The sequence below is a fragment of the Aedes albopictus genome, chromosome 3, assembly GCF_035046485.1.
Source record: "Aedes albopictus strain Foshan chromosome 3, AalbF5, whole genome shotgun sequence".
Taxonomy (NCBI): Eukaryota; Metazoa; Arthropoda; class Insecta; order Diptera; family Culicidae; genus Aedes; species Aedes albopictus.
Genome location: NC_085138.1, coordinates 216,101,559 through 216,123,580, shown reverse-complemented (window position 1 = coordinate 216,123,580; position 22,022 = coordinate 216,101,559). Strand labels below are relative to the sequence as shown.

The window sequence follows — 22,022 nt, the reverse complement described above, 5'->3', positions numbered from 1 at the left end:
AAGCAGCGCAACGGCAACCAGTTCGATATATGTAATACAATGAATTAACTACATCGGCTGTTTTCCTACTCTCCGCATCGACCAATGTGGCGCTAGCTTCTATGCGCGAAAAATCGCTAAAAGTAAATCGCAAAAATATAGCGCATTTAGTTCACTACTGGACTATCGCACTAGTTTTCACGAGTGCGAAAACGCTAATAAAAGTGCGCGATTGCATCAAATCCACTCGGTGTCTTCAGAGCACTTGTTCACCATAGATTGAAGAAATAGTGCGCCGCAGACATCAACCTGATTTGATGCAATCGTGCACTTTTATTTACGTTTTCGCACTTATGAAGTCGCAGTTCGCAGTCCAGTGGTGAACTAAATGCGGTATATTGTATGGCGAATAGCATCTAAAGGCAAATTTATCGAAGTGGAATACATTATTCGAAAAATATATTTGGAAGTGGTTGTGCACAATGGTGACTACTATTAAGCCTACCAAATATTTTTTCATTGAAAGCTTTCTATTTCAAGTAATTCAAGTTTAGATGCTTTTCACCATACAAAATAAAATGGATTTACTCCTGCTGATCAACTGTGGGTGTGCGCCAAGCGGGTAGTCCATTAGAATAGAATACATTTGGGCCTGTCCATAAACTACGTAGACTCGGAGTGGGGACGGGGGGGGGCTGGCCAAAGTCTACGGTCCATACAAATTTCGAAAATTTTGTATGGACGAAAGTCTACGAGGGGGAGGGGGGGGGGTTCTGAGATTGCCAAAATTGAGTCTACGTAGTTTAAGGACAGTGCCTTTAGGCGCTGTACAAAGTGTAAGTACAGCTTCCAATGGACTTCCCGCTTGGCGCACGCCCACAGTTGATCAGCAGAAGTAAATCCATTTAATTTTGTATGGTGAAAAGCATCTAAACTTGAATTACTTGAAATAGAATGCTTTTCCTGAAAAAATAATTGGTAGGCTTAATAGTGGTCACCATTTGCCTTTAGATGCTATTCGCAATACAATATTTTTGCGATATACTCTAAGCTAGCGCCACATTGGTAGATGCGGAGAGTAGGAAAACAGCCGATGTAGGTAATGGACTACCCGCTTTGCGCGCAGCCACAATTGATCAGCAGGAGTAAATCCATTTAATTTTTTTTTTACATTTATTTATTTATTTGTCTTTGAGCCTTTGGCTCGTAGAGACTGATTAAAAAAAACATAATTACAAACAGATAATTACAAATATGTAGTTTGAAAATAACAAAAATTGAACAAGAAATAACTGATCAAGTATACATTATAGAATGGACTACCCGCTTTGCGCGCAGCCACAGTTGATCAGCAGGAGTAAATCAATTTAATTTTGTATGGCGAATTGCATCTAAACTTGAATTACTTGAAATACAAAGCTTTTCCCGAAAAAATATTTGGTAGGCTTAATAGTGGTCACCATTGTGCACAACCACTACCAAATATTTTTTCGAAAAATGTGTTCCACTTTGAATAATTTGCCTTTAGATGGTATTCGCCATACAATATTTTTGCGATTTACTTTTAGCGATTTTTCGTGCATAGAAGCTAGCGCCACATTGGTCGATGCGGAGAGTAGGAAAACAGCCGATGTAGTTAATTCATTAACAAACAAATTACAATAAAACGACTCATGAATTCATTAAATACAGGACTGGTTGCTTAATAACACATTCTTCAATTTGAACTTAAAGCTATTTTGTGGAAGAAGTTTTAGTTCCTGTTGGAGACTGTTGTATAGCAAAGTTGCCTTATTGACCGCCGAATTCTGTCCAAACGTTGTCGTGGATTGTCTATGGGATATCAAGCGATCTCTTCCTCTGGTATTGTGGTGATGTTGCTCGCATGAACGGTTGAGGGTTGTATTCGTATGTACATTGCTTTGCAAAATACGATGAACGTGGGTACAGGCAGCACTATACAGATTTTGGACGCTAAGAAGGCTGTGTTTCGTATGGATGAGAGCGGTTGGTGTTCTACGATGGTAGCCGAACAGGTTCTTGATAGCTTTATTTTGAATTATTTGTAGAGGTCTTAGTGCTGTTTTGCTTGCTGCTCCCCAAACTAATATTCCATACGTTAGGTGACTATGGAATAGTGTGAAATAGAGGTTCCGCTTGGTATCCAGCGGTACAAGATCTGAAATTCTCCTAAAAACGCCAGCAACTTGAGCGAGTGTAGTGCTCAGCTTGCTTATGTGTTCGTTCCACTTGAGTTGTTCATCCAGAGCTTCGTCGTGTGAGAAAGTCATCTAAAGTGTCGAGGAATTCATCAACAGTAGTCGCTAGTGTTTGAGGTGGTCTATATATACACCCCAAAACAATCTTCTGTGGATACCCGATTTCTACAGCGGTGATGCTGTTATATTCGTCACAGTACGATTCAACCAGTTTCGCATTTATATCTTTGTGCACAAACACCGCGGAACCTGCTCCTCGTCTGGATGTTCGTGACGCGAAAAAGCAGTGATAGTTCTGAAGTGACATAGATGTTTCGATTTCGCTTCGAGACCAAGTTTCCGTTATGAGGAGAACATCTATCCGGCATCCAACTTCATCCAGCATTATCTCCAATTCGGTGAGCTTCTCCCGTAGACTTCGGGCATTGAAGTAAAGCAATTTGAGACTGTTCATTTTGTTGATTTTGAGACTTGTAATTGTAGTTGTCGTTGATGTGGTCGTGGTTAGAAGAGACGGTAGAAGTTGGATTGGATCATTTCGAGTATTCATTTAGTATGTCACTGGAGAAGACTTCTCTCACTCTCCCTTTTTCAGTTTTTCGTACCAACAATCTACCATCTCTGAACCACGCAAATTTAACTTTTCCATTTCGCTTTAGGTCTCGTGCCATCTTGAATAGATACCGATTTCGCCTTGTCAACACTTCGTTGATGTAGATGTTGACGTTGCGAGAATTTTCGGCAGATATATTCAACACTGATGTAGTTAGGTCTCTTTTGCTTTTCTTCTTTGCCATTATTTCGTCCCGTTTTTCCTTGCTGTGGAATCGAACCAGGATTGATGGAGGCAATTGAGATTTGATGGACACATTGGACGGTGCCCTACAAATTCCCTCGACGTCATCTCTCCGTAGATCAACACTGATCTCCTCACAAATGGTGTTAACTATTTTGAAGAGATCTTCACCTTCTATCACCGGAATATTCGACACTTCCAGCGATTTACCGAGTTGTTCTTGCTTCTGTTTGTCAATTTCTATTTCGCACCATTCAACTTTCCTTCGCAGCTCATCGTTTTGTTCTCGTAGCTGCTGTTGCTCGTCCATCAAGGTCTCCGTTGTAGTGCGCAGTTCTCCAAGTGTATTTTGAATTCCACGCACTTCAGTGATGACCTCCTTCTGCCAACAAATCAACTTGTCCAGCTTGGATTCGATTCTTCCGATCACAGATTCCATGTTGAACGGACCAGCGACCTTTTCAATGCCGTTCGGCGTGGATAACAACGGTTGATCGGCCATGTTGATCGTACTCCGTCTGCTCTTATTTCGGTTGTCTTTGCAAGGAATGCAAAACCAAAATTTATCAGGAACCGATTGGATTTCCTGATATTCCGCATCAGATACCGACGTACATGCCTTGTGGAACCATTGTTTACACTTTCCGTCGCACTGTAAGGGCTTCCCGTTTCGCAAATTAATGTTTTTCTTGCACTTCGCACACGCTTGAACTGTTTGGTTCGCCATCTTGATAAACTTCTGTATGGCGAAATGCATCTAAACTTGAATTACTTGAAATACAAAGCTTTTCCCGAAAAAATATTTTGTAAGTAATAGTGGTCACCATTGTGCACAACCACTACCAAATATTTTTTCGAATAATGTGTTCCACTTTGAAGAATTAGCCTTTAGATGGTATTCGCCATACAATATTTTTGCGATTTACTTTTAGCGATTTTTCGCGCATAGAAGCTAGCGCCACATTGGTCGATGCGGAGAGTAGGAAAACAGCCGATGTAGTTAATTCATTCATTGGAATCGCTCACGCAGTACCCTAGTGGACAATAGAACTGTAAATTAAGCTAAGTGATTGAAGAATAAACAAATATGATCAGTAGAAATGTCAATTCCAAATGCTACTTCGGTCATGATTGATCCATTGATTTACAAAAAAAATCTGATGAATGCTTCAAATTTATTTGTCAAAAAGATTGAGTTCCATTGACTTTTCGTTTTAATGCCTGTTAATACACATTAAAATTGTGCTCATATACTCCCTTTGTAAGCAAGAATACTTTAAGACTTAAAGTATAAGTTATTATGCGTTTAAATAGCGTTTTCATCGATTGAATATTCAAAAATAAATAGAAAGAACATTCTATAAATAAAAGAAAGGAAAATTATGATGAGCTTGTTCTTAGTTGAGTGCCATATCATTATCAATCAGTACAACAGAAAAGAACGACCCATATTTAAAAGAAGGGCAAACCTCATTGAAGCAGAATGAAGAACATTTATAACTCGAAAAATTAACGATAAGAGGGAATGCACAATATCAATGTGGTGTGAAATTTTCATGATCTTGATATCTTTCTAAAGACTACACATCGGCACACTTTATACTCAGGCTAACTTTCCGCTATTTCGTTCCAATCACTAGTTCAGACAATGGAATGGACTACCCGCTTTGCACGCAGCCACAGTTGATCAGCAGGAGTAAATCAATTTAATTTTGTATGGCGGAATGCATCTAAACTTGAATTACTTGAAATACAAAGCATTTACCGAAAAAATATTTGGTAGGCTTAATAGTGGTCACCATTGTGCACAACCACTACCAAATATTTTTTCGAATAATGTGTTCCATTTTGAAGAATTTGCCTTTAGATGGTATTCCCCATACAATATTTTTACGATTTACTTTGAGCGATTTTTTGCGCATAGAAGCTAGCGCCACATTGGTAGATGCGGAGAGTAGGAAAACAGCCGATGTAGGTAATTCATTCATCGAAGGACTTTCTCTGCCTGTCATTGCATGAGTTTGTATATTGTGAGGCAAGTACAATGATACACTATGTCCAGGGAGTCGAGAAAATTTTCCCGATTGGAACAGGAATCGAACCCAGCGTTTCCGGATTGATGATCCATACCCTTAACTACTAGGCAAAGTGGAGATTGTATCGCAAGTTGTTATATTTTTGTTTTAAATAATGAATTAACTACATCGGCTGTTTTCCTACTCTCCGCATCGACCAATGTGGCGCTAGCTTCTATGCGCGAAAAATCGCAAAAATATTGTATGGCCAATAGCATCTAAAGGCAAATTTATCGAAGTGGAATACATTTCGAAAAAATATTTGGTAGTGGTTGTGCACAATGGTGACTACAATTAAGCCTACCAAATATTTTTTCAGTAAAAGCTTTCTATTTCAAGTAATTCATGTTTAGATGCTTTTCACCATACAAAATAAAATGGATTTACTCCTGCTGATCAACTGTGGGTGTGCGCCAAGCGGGTAGTCCATTGGAACGAGTTTTGTTGGAATTTTTATTATTTTAACTATTATGTTTCAGTTCAAAACCGAATTAGCGACATTTTTTCTTTTACTTCCGCTGCTTTTGCTTTGCGTTAAACACACACTGAAATAAATTTTGTTATTGTTTCCACCGAATCCATGGTAAAATTAAGAACTGTACCAACAATTTTCAACCGAATGCAAAATTCGGTTAATGAATTAACTACATCGGCTGTTTTCCTACTCTCCGCATCGACCAATGTGGCGCTAGCTTCTATGCGCGAAAAATCGCTAAAAGTAAATCGCAAAAATATTGTATGGCGAATACCATCTAAAGGCAAATTCTTCAAAGTGGAACACATTATTCGAAAAAATATTTGGTAGCATAACCAAGCATACCAAATAATTTTTCGGGAAATGCTTTGTATTTCAAGTAATTCAAGTTTAGATGCATTTCGCCATACAAAATTAAATTGATTTACTCCTGCTGATCAACTGTGGCTGCGCGCAAAGCGGGTAGTCCATTACCTGCATCGGCTGTTTTCCTACTCTCCGCATCGACCAATGTGACTACTACTAAGCCTACCAAATATTTTTTCAGTGAAAGCTTTCTATTTCAAGTAATTCAAGTTTAGATGCTTTTCACCATACAAAATAAAATGAATTTACTCCTGTTGATCAACTGTGCGTGTGCGCCAAGCGGGTAGTCCATTGACGATTATCTCACTCACTAGCTCAAACGACGCATCATTGGATGGGGAACAATGAATTAAATGCTTTGGCTGTTTTCCTACTCTCCGCATTGACCGATGTGGCGCTAGCTTCTATGCGCGAAAAATCGCTAAAAGTAAACCGCAAAAATATTGTATGGCGAATAGCATCTAAAGGCGTATTTCTCGAAGTGGAACACATTATTCGAAAAAATATTTGGTAGTGGTTGTGCACAATGATGACCGGTTTGGTGCCTACCAAATATTTTTTCGGTAAAAGCTTGTCATTTGGAGAAATTCGAGTTTAGATGCTTTTCGCCATACAAAATAAAATGGATTTACTCCTGCTGATCAACTGTGGGCGCACGCCAAGCTGGTAGTCCATTTTCTCCGCTCAGTTCGCCCAGGATGCATTAAAATTGATCACGCATTTCTCCCGTCCTGGACTTCCAGATAAGTATTCCGATTACCTACGGTGGATTAGGCTTTAATAAGAAATTTTCTTTTTGTGATGAACAAACGATTTACTTACCAATAAAACATCATTTGGATTTAACTGCAACGGGTAGTGCAGTTGATTCTTATTGAAGCAAACACGATTGACCGTGTGAGGGTATTTTTTTATTATCAAGAATGATGCCTGTTCAAGTGTTCATGGTAATCATAAAAAAGGCATGGTGTACAATAATATAGTAGAATGTACAATAGAAACATAGTTAAATTGAGCGGTATAAATAGTAATAATGACAATTCATCAAGATGCTGGTGTTCGGAACAATATTCATGGTAATGGTAACTAAAATGTGGCATGGTAAAAACAAAAATGGTTGGATAGTTCCTAATACTATGTTATTTTTTTAGTGTATGTCTCCACCACAAATTATCTATATATATAAAAATGCAGTGGCATACGTGGGACCGCGCATAACTTGCGAACGGGTGGTCCGATTTGGGTCGTCTAAGTTTTGTTCTATTAGTTTTCACCCAAGGAAGGTTTATGAGGCCTAAAACATGGGAAAATTGAGAGTTTTTGAAAATCGGGTTTTCATATATTTTGAACGGGGACTTGGGCGCTTGGCTAGGGACTTGAAACGTCAAAAAACGCAGTAGGCAAGACAAAGTTTGCCGGGTACAGCTAGTTTTATATGAGACTGGCTACTGTGTACCAAACTTATTTTGTGGATATGGCTAATAACGAGAACAACCACGGATAACTAAGCATGAGAATAGTATTAGGAAAACATGAACATGGTTCTGACAATCACGAACAGCGTAATCGAGATAACCACGTTTGTTGGTTATGATTACTATGCGCTTGATCGTCAAACAATAGTAATGGACTACCCGCTTTGCGCGCAGCCACAGTTGATCAGCAGGAGTAAATTCATTTTATTTTATATGGCGAAAAGCATCTAAACTAGAATTTCTCGAAATGGAAAGCTTTTACCGAAAACATAAACCACCAAACCGGTCATCATTGTGCACAACTGCTACCAAATATTTTTTCGAATAATGTGATCCACTTCGAGAAATACGCCTTTAGATGCTATTCGCCATACAATATTTTTGCGATTTACTTTTAGCGATTTTTCGCGCATAGAAGCTAGCGCCACATTTGTCAATGCGGAGAGTAGGAAAACAGCCGATGTAGTTAATTCATTGCCAGGAAAACATGGTAGTCATTACTGATAACATGTTCGTTACGACTATTTTTTGGCATGGTAAAATTAAACATGGTTGAATTATTAACTTTACTATAAAATTTTTCTCAGTGCACTTCCGACATTGTGTTTAAAAGAAAAAATGTCTCTAATTCGGTTTTGAACTGAAAACACAATACTAATGGTACATGTTTTATAACAACCGTTGTTACAAAAATCATTGTAACCAAATAACACAACCTGTAATAGTTTTGTGTTTTGATCTAGTCGGGAAGCTTTACTTGTTGGTTCCCTGTGATATTTCGATTGTTTTGGTCAATCACGGAGCAGCAACTACGAATGGACTACCCGCTTTGCGCGCAGTCACAGTTGATCAGCAGGAGTAAATCAATTTAATTTTGTATGGCGAAATGCATCTAAACTTGAATTACTTGAAATACAAAGCTTTTCCCGAAAAAATATTTGGTAGGCTTAATAGTGGTCACCATTGATTGTGCACAACCACTACCAAATATTTTTTCGAATAATGTGTTCCACTTTGAGAAATTTGCCTTTAGATGGTTTTCGCCATACAATATTTTTGCGATTTACTTTTAGCGATTTTTCGCGCATGGAAGCTAGCGCCACATTGGTCGATGCGGGGAGTAGGAAAACAGCCGATGTAGTTAATTCATTGTGCGGTCATCTATGCACATGCTCAAATCAGCTATATTGATTGTGAACGATGAGTAACTAGCTAATTTTCTTGAATCATTTCAAAAGTTTCCCTATTTGCCTACACGATCGTTTTTAAAAAATAACATCAACATTATGCTTGGCATGCACCTCTTTATCCAACCTGGATTTCTTTGCTTATCAGTAGAAATGATTTTGCCAAAGTTATTTATGTCAGCTTCACAATGTTACACCGTATTCACAATTCAATCAATGAACTATGCGAGCTTTACTTATTTATTTGTGCTGCATGTCATTTGAAAACTTTACAATGCTTCGTACAGTTGCTTGTATCATGTCCAGTTGTTAGTAGGAGACTAGTCATTCCTCGAGTCATTCTTCGCCTTACTTTACGAACTTACTCGAGATGGACTTCAACGTATAGATAACATGCGATTTGCGAGGGGTTTATAAATGTATCACGAGAAAGAGACAGACATTGCTTAAAAAACAAAAACAAGAGAGAATTGCTGGCGAGAGCGTACTGAAAATATTTAAATGGGTGTATAAAACTCATACCAAACGGATTGCGATTGGTTAAAATTTTCTCTTTCATATCGTTTTCATTTGGGAACGCCTACTTTACACTCTCTGTAATGTGGCATGTTTGATTTTGTTCTCTTTCTATCTATTTTGTTGCTGAATCTGTGTTCTCTCTTACTCTTTTAGATAAGCGGATGGTATGACTTTGCACAGCACAATGCCGATCACGGTAGGGTCCGTCAGTCTCTATTCATGTATGGTTCGCGACGGTTGTTCTACGAGCTTAGAAGTGCTAGCTTTCGCGTGATCTCTTTGTTTTCGTGATTCGATAAAATGTGGCCAATGAATTAATAACTGTATGTTAGAATCCTGTCACGTTAATTCGTAATACATAATCCTGCCTGCGTTAGTGCTGTCAAGTGATGGATAGGATCACCCCACCAAGGATTAAAGTTGTCAACACCTTCGAGAGTCTCGATATCAATAATGGTTTTATAGTGTATTGTGGTCGTGAATTTAATGTTGAAAGTTTATAGTGATCATACATAATATACAGCCAATAACATCCAGCACCAATCCAGATTATCCAGAATAAAGAAACTCGGATTAATCGGTATACTCAAAGTGAAATTTATTATAATAAAAAACAAGAACATTTAAGTTGCTGTGAAATTATTTTAGAGTAATTTCGTGTCCAAAAAGTGCTTTCAAGAAATATACCTTGAATTCGTGAATAAATCAAAATAGTACTCAACCAACATAGTGACTATTTTCGATACGTGAAAAAAAAAAACGCTTCAAAATTTTGACGGAAAACGGTAAAGCGCCCCCTAGGGCTGTCGCTCTGGCGTCCTATATAGGGGAAGGATTTTCAGCTGTGGGAGCCCGCGCACCACCAGCGAAAGACCTAATGGCTTTTGGTTCCGTACTGCAACATAATCAACACAATATTGGTATGTCTAGAATCGTTGGTATCATAATTATTTGGTCCAGGAGGTAACACATATATTGTTTAAAGTTAAACCATCCTAAACTTTACCGTTAAGATCCCAGTACACAGGGTCGAATATTTGTCCAAAAAGAAACCAATTTTCATTAGTATCAAACAGATTGATCTTTAGTTCATTAATTATCAAATATTTGACCCTGTGTACTTGAGACCTTAAGCTAGTATGACACTCTTTGACCAATGCCAAATATTTGACCACTTTTGACACTTAAATTATGACCAAGGTGTACCTGGCAAACAAAAATATTTGTCACTCTCGAAAAACGAATAGGGACAAGCAGAGTCAAACAACCTGCCAAAATTTATCTGTCAAAAGTGGTCAAATATTTGGCGTCTGGGCAAAGAATGTAATAGCACCCTTAGGCGCACACCGAAAGGTCAAGGGCGGATGGGGCGACGGTGAAATTATTCGTCATCGCGATGGTGTTGCAAATATGGGAACCTCAGATCGTACTCGATATTTGACTATAATCATATCACGCTCTTATCATACGAGCTTTGTTTATTAACTTGGCCGGAATAATATGAAAAGAAATGGATCATTGAAGATATACCCTATGGTATTGTTCGTGCAGTTGAAAATCGGATTTTTTGACACGCGTAAATCGATTTTACTACTAAACCGTGTGTCGTACGTACGTCGGGGGAAGTGCGCTGGATGAACTTGTCCACGGTGACGTCACACGCCAACGAACGGCAAGATGTGAAACGGTAACTGCGGGCCTTGTTCATGAATGTGCCATTTTATGTAAACAGCGACCGCATTTCCAGAAAAAAAGAAGAATCAACTCGGGGAAAAAAGAAGACCGTGGATAAGTGCATAGAGGGCCAGATCCGCTGCCCAGTACACTACGCCCGACGTTAGGTATTGAGATAAGACCATATTCTAAATCTGCACGGAAAACTGAGCCAAATTCCACATTTTCATCACCCCTCGTCGCATTTAGTACTGGGGGGCGGAGCTGTCAAGCAGTTACCCAGCTGTCAAAAGGTGATATGAAAAAATCTCATTGAAATTCATTTTAGGTGACACATTCTACCGTGACGTTACAACTTTGACGCATTCGTTGCCAGATTTTCCACTATAACTCATAAAAACGATTGTAAACCTCAAAATATTTTCTCATATTCGGATTCCTTGCAAAATTTCTGATATATTTGACCTATTGAACAGTTTGTTATCATCAGGAAAACGTGGTTAAAATGCGTATTTGTAGCGTAACGTTACAACGCGCTAGAATCCGACCCTTTCACCGCGCAACCAGCATTTTAAAACATCTGCTCTGATTTTTATGTTATTCTGAATTTTTTTTCCACCATTGAAATTTATTGGTTTGTTCTTCAATTCAATGAAATAAAATATATAAATTTCGGATTTGTTTTTGGATAATCGACTTTTACATTTCGTGACGTTACAACGCCCGTTCAGTTTCATACAGGGTTCTGCTAGCGTTGTGACGTCACAAATCTGCCCGAATTTGTGAATATATTACTGCATTATCTTAACTGCTTCAAGGGGAACCTTATGCTATTGAAAATCCGTTATATGATAAATGGCTCGGAAAACCAAGTTATTGCTATCAGCAGTATGAATACTCCTTCATGAAGGTTAATGACACCGGCACCCATCTTCGGCTTAGTACCACCCATATTCTTCTAATTTTATTCCAAAGACTAGACCCCTGAGATCCATTACTTCGCACCGCCAGATATTTAAATTTTTCGGCATAGAACTTATCACGCCGTCGAGATAAACATTTATTCAATAATCTATGCTATGTCATCAATTCAAGTAAAAACTCTTTAAGATGTGTGCGATAATTTATTGAACCAAAGTCATACCAGAGGATTTGCATACCACTTACGATCCTAAGATTAACTTCTGTGATCTAAGAGACAAATTGACCTAACAGTGATAAAAAATCTTAATTATTTAGAGAGTGTGTTTCGCAGAGTTATTTGATAAGTCAAAGACTTACAGCTGATTTACCATTGGACGTGAGATTTTGCCACTGGGCGACGCCAATGGACTACCCGCTTGGCGCACACCCACAGTTGATCAGCAGGAGTAAATCCATTTTATTTTGTATGGTGAAAAGCATCTAAACTTGAATTACTTGAAATAGAAAGCTTTTACTGAAAAAATATTTGGTAGGCTTAATAGTAGTCACCATTGTGCACAACCACTACCAAATATTTTTTCGAATAACGTATTCCACTTCGATGAATTTGCCTTTAGATGCTATTCGCCATACAATATTTTTGCGATTTACTTTTAGCGATTTTTCGCGCATAGAAGCTAGCGCCACATTGGTCGATGCGGAGAGTAGGAAAACAGCCGATGTAGTTAATTCATTAAAAGTTTATAATGGTTTGCAAATGATTAGAATTTCTCAAAAAAGTTCCCTACAAGTTTTGACTAGTTGAGAAACTATCAGTCAAAATGTAAACATTTTTGAAAACTTTTTCAAAAGTTACAACATTTCTTTTTTGAATAGATATAATGTACCTGATTTTTCAAAATTTCAACTACCACTAGGCAAGTAGAACCTTACACCAAACGACTTTGAAACGGAAGATCCGTGAAAAGTTAAACAACTCTCCAAGTAATCAAGGTCCTGCGATATATGAGTCAGACAGACGCAACACTGACATAATTTCCACCCCATATATTTTAAGATCCTTATTATTTAGACAGTTGGTGTCCTCGACAAAGTTGTTTGGCTGGTCAAGAACTTTCAATGGACTATCTGCTTTGCGCGCAGCCACAGTTGATCAGCAGGAGTAAATCAATGAATGGACTACCCGCTTTGCACGCAGCCACAGTTGATCAGCAGGAGTAAATCAATTTAATTTTGTATGGCGAAATGCATCTAAACTCGAATTACTTGAAATAGAAAGCTTTTCCCGAAAAAATATTTGGTAGCCTTAATAGTGGTTACCATTGTGCACAACCACTACCAAATATTTTTTCGAATAATGTGTTCCACTTCGAGAAATTTGCCTTTAGATTGTATTCGCCATACAATATTTTTGCGATTTACTTTTAGCGATTTTTCGCGCATAGAAGCTAGCGCCACATTGGTCGATGCGGAGAGTAGGAAAACAGCCGATGTAGTTAATTCATTAACTACATCGGCTGTTTTCCTACTCTCCGCATCGACCAATGTGGCGCTAGCTTCTATGCGCGAAAAATCGCTAAAAGTAAAACGCAAAAATATTGTATGGCGAATAGCATCTAAAGGCAAATTTTTCGAAGTGGAATACATTATTCGAAAAAATATTTGGTAGTGGTTGTGCACAATGGTGACTACTATTAAGCCTACCAAATATTTTTTCGATAAAAGCTTTCTATTTCAAGTAATTGAAGTTTAGATGCTTTTAACCATACAAAATAAAATGGATTTACTCCTGCTGATCAACTATGGGTGTGCGCCAAGTAGGTAGTCCATTTAATTTTGTATGGCGAAATGCATTTAAACTTGAATTACTTGAAATGCAAAGCTTTTCCCGAAAAAAATATTTGGTAGGCTTAATAGTGGTCACCATTGTGCATAACCACTACCAAATATTTTTTCGAATAATGTGTTCCACTTTGAAGAATTTGCCTTTAGATGGTATTCGCCATACAATATTTTTGCGATTTACTTTGAGCGATTTTTCGCGCATAGAAGCTAGCGCCACATTGGTCGATGCGGAGAGTAGGAAAACAGCCGATGTAGTTAATGGACTACCCGCTTGGCGTACACCCACAGTTTATCAGCAGGAGTAAATCTCTCGAAGTTGTCAATACCCTGAGATATAGGGTGTCCCAGAAAGTATGGGCACAACTTTGCAGCTCTGCCGTTCGGGAATGGATGCACAAACAATTTTTATTTTCACACATATCCTGCCTTATTATATTTACACCAAATGACAATCATTAGAATGAATTAACTACATCGGCTGTTTTCCTACTCTCCGCACCGACCAATGTGGCGCTAGCTTCCATGCGCGAAAAATCGCTAAAAGTAAATCGCAAAAATATTGTGTGACGAATAGCATCTAAAGGCAAATTTATCGAAGTGGAATACATTATTCGAAAAAATATTTGGTAGTGGTTGTGCACAATGGTGACTACTATTAAGCTTACCAAATATTTTTTCAGTAAAAGCTTTCTATTTCAAGTAATTCAAGTTTAGATGCTTTTCACCATACAAAATAAAATGGGTTTACTCCTGCTGATCAACTGTGGGTGTGCGCCAAGAGGGTAGTCCATTTGCATTTTACACTTCGTTTGAATGTGGTAGAACATTCCCTAGAAGACCTTTCAAAGCTTCTGCACAAAATGCTATACTTTTCAATGGCATCGCTTAACAAATTGTTTTCTGCGCATGAAATTAAGCTCAATAAAAAATTCAAAAAATATATCCGTGAATTTCTGCATGCGTATCTATTATACAACCTACAGTTTGAATTGAAAACATATACTGTTGAACCTGAAAAATGAATTCAAACACCATTATCGCTATTTTTGAAAACCCGATTTTCAACTAGTAGAAAGCAAGCTTCTGAATTATTATCACAGCATGCAGAATACTACAATTAAATTTCACTATAAGCACATAACATAAGTGGAACTCTGGCTAAAAAAGTTGATGCCTTTCAGAGTTCATACGCTGGTATACAGGGCAGTGAAATGTCAAATGCATAAAAACATTATTGCCATACCATTTTTCAGCATGTATACCATTTTTCAATGCAGTGAAGAAAAACAAAGACCTCATAGATCTAGATTAGCAGCCCGTGGAGATCTGTAATTGGGCATAACAGGCCAAAAATGAAACTTTGTAAACTCAAGTCGAAAATACGTTTTCTAGCCTTAAATATAAAGGGAGATCGATATGTGAAACGTGGATGTGATGTTTCGACGATTTCAATGAATTTATGACAACATGAATAAGTGGAATTCCAGCTGCTAGTTTTGCGCAAAGCTCAGATGCCAATCTTCGTTCCTGTTTTCTTTGCCAAAACTGGAATACTGGTTGGATCAGATGTTTTTTGTTTACCAAAATAAATGACATTTCGACGCCTCTTCTAAAAGATATAACAGTTTCGCGTGCTGGAAAAGGATACAACTTTTTCCTTCGCTCTGACTATGTAGTTCCACTTATGTAATGTGCTATAAGTTTAATAAATGCCCCAGCTTTATGAAGTGTAGATTAAATTATTTTTATTCTCGTTAAAACAATCTTTAAAACTCAAATGTTTGTGGGCATGTCTTATCCAGAATTAAAAAAGGTGATTTTTTCAGTTTTCTCAAAATTTTGAAGTACACGTACGCACAGGCAAAACATATTTTTTATAAAAAAATGCAATCAACCATCTAAGGCAGTGATCCTCAGGCCCATTTTTTCAACTTTTCGTATTGCAACACCTAGATCGATTTGTGAAACATTTAACACGTTATTCTTGATTATTTCAGGAGTAGAACAACTTCCATAAGAAATATTGCAAGCTATCCTACGGCAACAAAGAGAACTGCGGGCCGCACTTTGGTGACCACGGATCTAAGGAATCATGTTTTCTAATATATCATGCCAAAAAAAATCGAAAAAATTGTTTTGAATTTGGGTGTTTGGCAAAACCGTAAAAAAGTAGTTTGTGCAGAAGTTTCCGAAGTTGTTTTTTCATTTAAAATATTCTGCATACAAAATCCCCTTTTTAATGTATAAACTAAAGACACTATATGCAAAGACACGAAATGTTCCAATTGGAATTCCAAATTTGCTGTCAATTTCATTCCAATCGAGCAGGAGACCTGTCAAACGCGCTTTAAAAGCATTGCTCGACAGCATCATCGTCATCACGCGACAATCATCATCAATAGCAACAATCATCAGATTTCGTGTCTTTAGCGTACAGTGTCTTTAGTATAAACTTTTTACATGTATCAATGAAAATACTTTGAATAAAAATACAAAAATATAAAAATTATTGTTTGTTAAGAAAATGATTGCATTTTTGGTATACAAAGTTGTGCTCATACTTTCTGGGACACCCTATATATGAGATGGTAATTTTGTCAGTGTTTTGTCTGCTTGGCTCTGATATCATAGAAATTATCAATTTTTAGTTTATGACCGGGCCCTAATGGTACGCAATTTGTGAATGATATTTTGAAAAAAGGCTCATACACGACGAGACAGAAATAGTTTTGAATATAGAACTACCTTTGTCCACTGCAGAAGCCGTCCAAGCCAGACCATGATTTGAATACCATTTCTAGATACGTCAATGAAGACTTGGCCAGGATACTTGATTGGTCCACAACTATCGCTAAACGTAGAAAAGACGCACGCAATGTACTTGACCACAACCCGTGCTGAGAGTTTTCCAATGCTGTCTTTAAATGGGAATTCTTTAATATACGTGGAGAAAGCCTCTAGCCTCGGTTACACGTTGAAAAATGATTTTAGCTGGGATGATTACATTCTTCAACAGTGTGGAAAAATTTATGGCAAGTTGAAAACTTTGCAACTTACTGCACATTTTCTTACCTCTGAAATTAAATTGAAATTATTCAAAGCCTTGATTTTTCCGTTTTTTATTGCATGTGATTTTTTGTTACCTCAAGCTTCGGCAAATTCGATGAATAAACTCCGTGTAGCCTTGAATGCCTGTGTGAGATATGTTTTCAATCTTAGGCGTTTCGATCATGTTTCACACTTGCAATGTAAATTAATAGGATGTTCTTTCGAAAACTTTGCCAAACTTCGAGCATGTCTTATAATTCATAGCATTATAGCACATAAAGAACCTGGTTATTTACACAGTAAATTGACTTTTAGTAGAAGTGGGAGATGTATTAAATTTATCTTACCTCGGCACCTATCGTCTAAGTATGGAAATTCCTTTTTCGTAAGAGGTGTTGCGTATTGGAACTCGTTACCAAATGAACTAACAGTTGAATCATCAGGGATGGGATTTAGATGGAAATGTTTGAGCACTTTAGTTAAAAGATACTTCTTATGTTATTATACAAGACAACTTAACTAAGCTATGCTTCTGTAAGGTCGAATGTGAATAGTTGCACTTATTCTACACAAAATCAATGTAACATAAAAAAGACGTTAGGTCTTAAGTTACTTATTTGAATAAATAAAATGAAATGAATGAATGAATGAATGAATGAATGAATGGATGAAATTTGTTTTTTTTTTTTCACAGAACTTTTTTTCGTGACGTTACAACGCAAAATTCAACCAAGTGAAACTCAGGCGTCAGGAAACCGATTTAATTTCTTTTAGCCTCATTTGAAAGATATTCTGGAGTACAAAGACCATACAGAACTTCAAATTTGAAACTTGTTCCAAATTTGAATAAATTCCATAAAGGTTTATTTTCCGTGACGTTACAACGCTTTTAAAACCTATACTTTAACCAGCTTTACCTCAGAGTTGTAAAGAATTACATTTAAAATTCTTTGTATGTTAAAAAATCTACATACATTTAATTGTCAATCATGGAAGACTTTTGAAAAATCAGTGCGTTGGTGTTTAAAGTACTGCAGCTTTGATGAATAGTGTGCCTAAGTGCCTTAAAATCACGATTTTATTTGTCAATCCACTGACAAACAGACGATCACTTGGAACAAATGGACTACTTACCTTTAGATGGTATTCGCCATACAATATTTTTGCGATTTACTTTTAGCGATTTTTCGCGCATAGAAGCTAGCGCCACATTGGTCGATGCGGAGAGTAGGAAAACAGCCGATGTAGTTAATTCATTGCGATAAAATCATCGTCATGAAAACATAGTCGCCCAATGCTAATCAGGCTGTGTTCCGCAAACCACTCATTAGGTGGCCTTAGTGAGCAAACGTCAAAACGATGCGAGCGCCGCACATTGGAGTAAATCACATCAAAACCTGATCATAAGTGGAAAAACTCAAAATGAAGTAATTGGGTTTTCCGTTGTGTTTTTGCTAAGTGTAGTTATCGTGTAATCGTTTGACAGCTAAGCAGTGTCCAAATGTTTTGTTTACGCTTATCAGAAGAGGTTAAGTGAAGCTGAAGTTTAGCCGTTTTCTTTGATATGACTCACAGCGCGTGCTAGTTTTGACCGTACAAAGTAAATGAAATTGATAGTCAATCAATTCAATGATGCAGTTTGTTAAAGAAGGTTAATATTGTTATTCTGTTAATTTGAAACCCAAACAAATTGGCGTTGAATTTACATATAATATATGAAAATATTGAAAAAAATATTTGATGGAATCCTTTACCGCACTTTGAAAATGAAATAAGTTGATTTTCCGGCTGTTTCCGGAAAATCTGCTTTTAGTGTATGATAAAACTATTGTTCCTCTTTCAAATGCAGAAAGAAAACCTTCCGGATGTTTCCGATTTCAAAAGTTGCATTACTTTGAAAAAATCGTGATAATTATATTATTATATGATATTATTTGCCTTAAAACACTATTTGGCCCTCTGAATATATTTTTACTGAAAACTAGAATTCAACAGCTTTCCAGCTAAAAAAAAAGTTTAAAATCGGTTCTTGTTGGTTGGTTGGTTCTTGGTTCTAAAATCGGTTTAAAACTGGTTCAGAAGTTGTGATTTTTTGAAAAATTTTAGTTTCGAAAAATCTGACTTAAAATTGGTCACCCTAATGACGAAATAAAAAAAATACAAAAACTATGAAATACGTTTCATCACTAATTTGGGTTGCATTTGGGTTGCGAAAATGCGTCAAAATAATTTTGATCAGTTTTGATGTACTAGGTGCTCCACTGTGCGCCGTGACCGAGCGATTTGCGAGCTACAACATATTTAAACTAAACGTTAAAAAGGTTAACGATGAGAAGTGAGTATAGTGAGACGTCTGTTTGTCTGTAGTTAAACTCTGTCAAAAGTGACAGAGTGGACGTGCATTTTTTGCTATTCCACTCACATTTCATCTTCACTCTCTTTCTTTTTTCAACGATGAAAGCAGAAGGTCGCATAAAAAATGAGATAGTTTGTACAAAAATGCCAGCAAGGAGATTCAATGGACTATCCGCTTGGCGCACACCCACAGTTGATCAGCAGGAGTAAATCCATTTTATTTTGTATGGTAAAAAGCATCTAAACTTGAATTACTTGAAATATAAAGCTTTTACTGAAAAAAATATTTGGTAGGCTTAATAGTAGTCACCATTGTGCACAACCACTACCAATGGACTACCCGCTTGGCGCACACCCACAGTTGATCAGCAGGAGTAAATCCATTTTATTTTGTATGGTGAAAAGCATCTAAACTTCAATTACTTGAAATAGGAAGCTTTTACTGAAAAAATATTTGGTAGGCTTAATAGTAGTCACCATTGTGCACAACCACTACCAAATATTTTTTCGAATAATGTATTCCACTTCGATAAATCTGCCTTTAGATGCTATTCGCCATACAATATTTTTGCGATTTACTTTTAGCGATTTTTCGCGCATAGAAGCTAGCGCCACATTGGTCGATGCGGAGAGTAGGAAAACAGCCGATGTAGTTAATTCATTATATTTTCGAATAATGTATTCCCCTTTGAGAAATGTGCCTTTAGATGCTATTCGCCATACAATATTTTTGCGATTTACTTTTAGCGGTTTTTCGCGCATAGAAGCTAGCGCCACATTGGTCGATGCGGAGAGTAGGAAAACAGCCTACCAAATATTTTTTCAGTAAAAGCTTTCTATTTCAAGTAACTCAAGTTTAGATGCTTTTCACCATGCAAAATAAAATGGATTTACTCCTGCTGATCAACTGTGGGTGTGTGCCAAGCGGGTAGTCCATTATAAACACCTTTTTGGTTCGTATTCAGGGAGAAAGAAAAATAAAGTTATATCAATGCCGCTTTATTTTGCAGAAAAGAGAGTCGACGGAGAGAACTCTCTCATGTTACTTTCGCTCTTATTTAAACTCAATCTAGATTTGTATCTTTTCTGTGTTTAAAAAAAATGATTTCAAATAAAACTTGTTATTTAAAAATAACAATGTAATACTACAAAAATATGGCCACGCTGCAGTAAATCTGAAGTAGTGAAAATAAACAACTTCTGTTGTATATTCTACTGATGTATGGTATGTATTCAATGGTAGGGACAACAACCTTATCAGAAACTCAGAAGAACAGTAAAAATACTACATTCCTTCTTTTATAATGAACATGAAGTCACTTCGGTTGAAAAACGTTGGTGCGAGTCTGTTAAATGCAACCCCCATTGTAGTAGATTTCACTACAAAGCTGCTTTCAGTGTAGTCTGTAGAATTTACAAATTTTGGTACCTTTTTATAAGCAACAAGTTGACGGGAATCCCTTAGAACCACAAAGTATGATATATCATACTATGATATATATATGATATCTCATACTTTGAGGTTCTAAGTGATTCCCGTCAATGAATTAACTACATCGGCTGTTTTCCTACTCTCCGCATCGACCAATGTGGCGCTAGCTTTTATGCGCGAAAAATCGCTAAAAGTAAATCGCAAAAATATTGTATGGCGAATAGCATCTAAAGGCGAATTTATCGAAGTGGAATACATTATTCGAAAAAATATTTGGTAGTGTTTGTGCACAATGGTGACCACTATTAAGCCTACCAAATATTTTTTCAGGAAAAGCATTCTATTTCAAGTAATTCATGTTTAGATGCTTTTCACCATACAAAATAAAATGGATTTACTCCTGCTGATCAACTGTGGGCGTGTGCCAAGCGGATAGTCCATTTGTTGCTTATAATAAGGTTTTTACAGTAACCAAAATTTGTAAATTTTACAAACTACTACAAGAAAAGTCTTGTCTATTCACTAACATATGTGTGTTTGTTACTCATACGCGTAACGCGTAACACACTATGTGTTACGTGTAGAATGTCATAAATAACTAGCATAACACACGAAAATAAAAACAAATATGTCATATAATATGGATTGTTTATTAAAACTAAGATGTAAACATCAATGGAATGAATGGACTACCCGCTTGGCGCACACCCACAGTTGATCAGCAGGAGTAAATCCATTTTATTTTGTATGGTGAAAAGCATCTAAACTTGAATTACTTGAAATAGAAAGCTTTTACTGAAAAAAATATTTGGTAGGCTCAATAGCAGTCACCATTGTGCACAACCACTACCAAATATTTTTTCGAATAATGTATTCCACTTCGATAAATTTGCCTTTAGATGCTATTCGCCATACAATATTTTTGCGATTTACTTTTAGCGATTTTTGGCGCATAGAAGCTAGCGCCACATTGGTCGATGCGGAGAGTAGGAAAACAGCCGACTTTTTTTTTGTTTTTATTAATGTGTATTTTAACTTATAGCTAACAGCCGATGTAGTTAATTCATTGACCTCGGCTTTTTTTATGCACCGGTGTTTCTTCTTCTTTTTCTTCTTTTTTCTGACCAACTAGCACCGTTCGGCGCCAGTTGTGTTTTACGTCGGCTGGGTCTAAGAGCTAAGCCTTAAATTCCGACGCCTCAGGGAGACAGCCACAACACCTGAGGACCCTACATATCGAACCCATCAACACATGGGCCGGGACCTACGGCTTTACTTCCCATCCAAGGAAGGCGTGATCACGGATTATTTGTTTAAGAAAATCCCATCGGCGTCGACGGGAATTGAACCCCGACCGACTGGGGTGAGGGGCAACCACGCTTACCACTACACCACCGACGCCGACCGGTGTTTCAGCATGGTCAATATGGAGTGAAAACTGTAGGCATCCACAATGGTACTTCAACTTTGATGATTTCTGTGGCCCAAACCACTGGATGAAAAAGTTTCAAATTTCGACCACAACATTCCCCATATTTTCTGACGCTGCAGTGAAATTTTCATGAAGCTGATGCCTTTTTTCACAGAAATACGGATTTTTTAAAAAGGTATGTTCAAAACTGGCTTTTTTGGTGTAAGTTTTAATAACTCAAA

At 37.2% G+C, this 22,022-nt stretch overlaps 2 protein-coding genes and 1 long non-coding RNA gene across 5 annotated transcripts in view; 1 reads left to right on the top strand and 2 right to left on the bottom strand.

Moving 5' to 3' along the window:
* LOC134291294 (uncharacterized) overlaps positions 1-13,192 on the bottom strand; it is a 229,880-nt gene extending 216,688 nt beyond the window's left edge. Inside the window, exon 1 of the long non-coding RNA XR_009999018.1 lies at positions 10,220-13,192. This is a non-coding gene — a long non-coding RNA (uncharacterized LOC134291294). The remainder of the gene's footprint in view (positions 1-10,219) is intronic.
* LOC115268906 (uncharacterized) lies at positions 1,298-5,863 on the bottom strand. Its single transcript, XM_062855243.1, has one exon. The coding sequence runs from the start codon at positions 3,749-3,751 to the stop codon at positions 2,732-2,734; it is 1,020 nt and encodes a 339-aa protein (XP_062711227.1). The 5' UTR covers positions 3,752-5,863; the 3' UTR covers positions 1,298-2,731.
* LOC109419429 (LIM/homeobox protein Lhx5) overlaps positions 9,282-22,022 on the top strand; it is a 314,686-nt gene continuing 301,945 nt past the window's right edge. For all 3 annotated transcript variants that reach the window (XM_029877137.2, XM_029877136.2, XM_029877138.2), the window contains exon 1: positions 9,282-10,011. In XM_029877137.2, coding sequence (XP_029732997.1) covers positions 9,969-10,011 — 43 coding nt within the window. In that variant the 5' untranslated portion in view covers positions 9,282-9,968. The remainder of the gene's footprint in view (positions 10,012-22,022) is intronic.

What these genes read in the sequence shown, in the direction of transcription:
- LOC115268906 (XM_062855243.1), bottom strand. Translation starts at nt 3,751, where the DNA reads ATGCATTTCGCCATACAGAAGTTTATCAAGATGGCGAACCAAACAGTT.